This window comes from Propithecus coquereli, unplaced genomic scaffold, assembly GCF_000956105.1.
Source record: "Propithecus coquereli isolate 6110/MARCELLA unplaced genomic scaffold, Pcoq_1.0 Scaffold174, whole genome shotgun sequence".
In the NCBI taxonomy this organism is placed as follows: domain Eukaryota; kingdom Metazoa; phylum Chordata; class Mammalia; order Primates; family Indriidae; genus Propithecus; species Propithecus coquereli.
The window spans coordinates 1144664-1146826 of record NW_012142080.1 but is presented as its reverse complement, the minus strand read 5'-3'; the positions used below and the strand labels follow the sequence as shown (position 1 = coordinate 1146826).

Here is a 2163-nt window from a genome sequence, read left to right as displayed (position 1 = left end):
TTAAATGTATATTTGTATATGCCAAAATATTGGAACCTAGCAATTAACTTACTTTTGTTCTCCCCTTCCCCAAATTCTGGGTTCTAGAATCTGCTTTTCTCCTATCAGCCGCCACAGTCATCCAGCCGATTTTCGGTCTCCCAGACTGGTGACCTCACTATCACTAATGTCCAGCGATCTGATGTTGGTTATTATATCTGCCAGACATTAAATGTTGCCGGAAGTATCATCACAAAAGCATATTTGGAAGTTACAGATGGTAAAGTAAAGCATTTTATTTTAAAATGTACAAGTTTGGCTTAAGATCTAAAGATCTCTTTAGATGTAATTATTTGCAACTTTATAACTTTTTTTATAGCTATTTTGGTATAAAACCAAAGGTGAATACAATGAGAAGTTCAAAATTATTCTTATTTTAATTTAAATTACTGTGAATTTCTAGCATCAAATCAGATTCGTAAGAGCATAACAATTATCCAAATAGAAGTTTATATTACATAGCTGTACATAGGAATGTTTCCATGTTTCAGAAAACTAAAATTTATTTTATAATCTTTTAGTGTAAATTATCATCTCTTCTCTAGCCTCTAAATTAAGGAGATAAGATGAATTGGTTATAAATCCAAAATCTAACAACTTATAACTTACGATAATAAACAAGTTTTTCTTAAGGTGATTTTATTCTATCGATTCCCTAAAATGGATCAAGTAATGCCAAACATATTGTAAAGTCACAGTGATAGAGAAAAATCTCCAAAACATAAGATGAAGAGTAATGATAATTTGAGAAGTTGGCGAAGAAGAAAAATAAAAAAAATGTAAATGCATGAAATATATTTTATGTATTTTTCTTTATTTTTGTATGTGGATATATACATTATATATATTATATATAGTGTGTGCGTGCATGTAATCAAGAAAGTTTTACAAGTAAAGAATTAAAAATAAAACCAAAAACATTATAGTTGTAAGAGGCTTGTTGTTTCTAAAACCAAATTCATTGGAGCAATTAGAATTATTTTTTACTGTCAATTCCAAAAAGTAGGTGAAAGAGCATATAAAGAAAGAAACATCCTCTCTCAAGGAGAAAAATGGAACAGGAATAAAAGAAGAGAAGCAGGAATAAAAAAAGATGCCTACTGTATGCATTCATCCTGCTTATTTTTTTTTTTTAAACTTCAGATAATGACTTAAATATTCAATGTAACGGCAGTTTCTTCTTTAGTTAGAAACTGTGAAGTCATATTTGAGTCCTCATTTTTCCTTATCTCTGTATCCATTCAGTAACCTTTTGAATCAATTAAGTTGTCTTTACCTCAGTTTTAACTCCCAGTCCTAGTCGTATGTAATCTGAAACTGTAACAGTCTGCTAACTCCATCCCTGTTTCTTGTCTTCCCCCAAATTACATTTCCTTATTGTTGTGAATTTTTTCCCAAGACCCCTCTTTTCTTCCAGACTATGTATATTGACATCCTGTAAAGTAAGTAGAGTAAACTAACACAGCTTGATGAATTTATTTATGAAATGACCACTCAAGTCAAGGTGTGGAACATTGTCAGGACCATAGAAGGCTTCTATTGACTCCTTTCTAGTCGATAAGCCTTTCTCTCACAGAGACCATCACTTTTCTGACTTTGATCACCATTGATTAGTTTTGCCTGTTCTTGAAACTCAGCTAAATGAAATCATACAGTAGATAATCTTTTATGCATGACAACTTTGGTTCAAAAGTGTCAGTAAAATTCACCTGTGTTTATATCAATAGTTCATTCTTTTTTATTTCTGTGTAGTATTCTATTGCATAAATAGAATGCAATTTATTTATGTAATCTCCTATTAATGGATTGTTTTCAGTTTAGGATTTTTATTAATAAAGCTAAATATCTCTACACATGTCTGTTGGTGGGCATGTGAACTCAATTTATCTTGGTTTGCCTTATGGTGGACATATATACTAATTTATCTTCTTTTTATTTTCTCATATATTTGAGATATGAGTCTATGTATTGTAAATATTAATATTTCTCCCCAGTCATTCTCTTAATGATGATTCTAAGGATTAAGTAATTAATTTTAATGAGGGTCAATGTATTATTTTTTATTTTATGGTTAGTGCTTTTAGTGTCCTTTCCTACCTTGAGGCCATGAAGATGTTCTTCTAT

General features: G+C 30.4%; 1 protein-coding gene across 1 annotated transcript in view; it reads left to right on the top strand.

Moving 5' to 3' along the window:
* The window catches only part of ROBO1 (roundabout, axon guidance receptor, homolog 1 (Drosophila)), a 142824-nt gene that overhangs the window by 44149 nt on the left and 96512 nt on the right, over positions 1-2163 (top strand). Inside the window, exon 7 of the mRNA XM_012642110.1 lies at positions 88-264. Within this exon, the coding sequence (XP_012497564.1) occupies positions 88-264 (177 nt within the window). The remainder of the gene's footprint in view (positions 1-87; positions 265-2163) is intronic.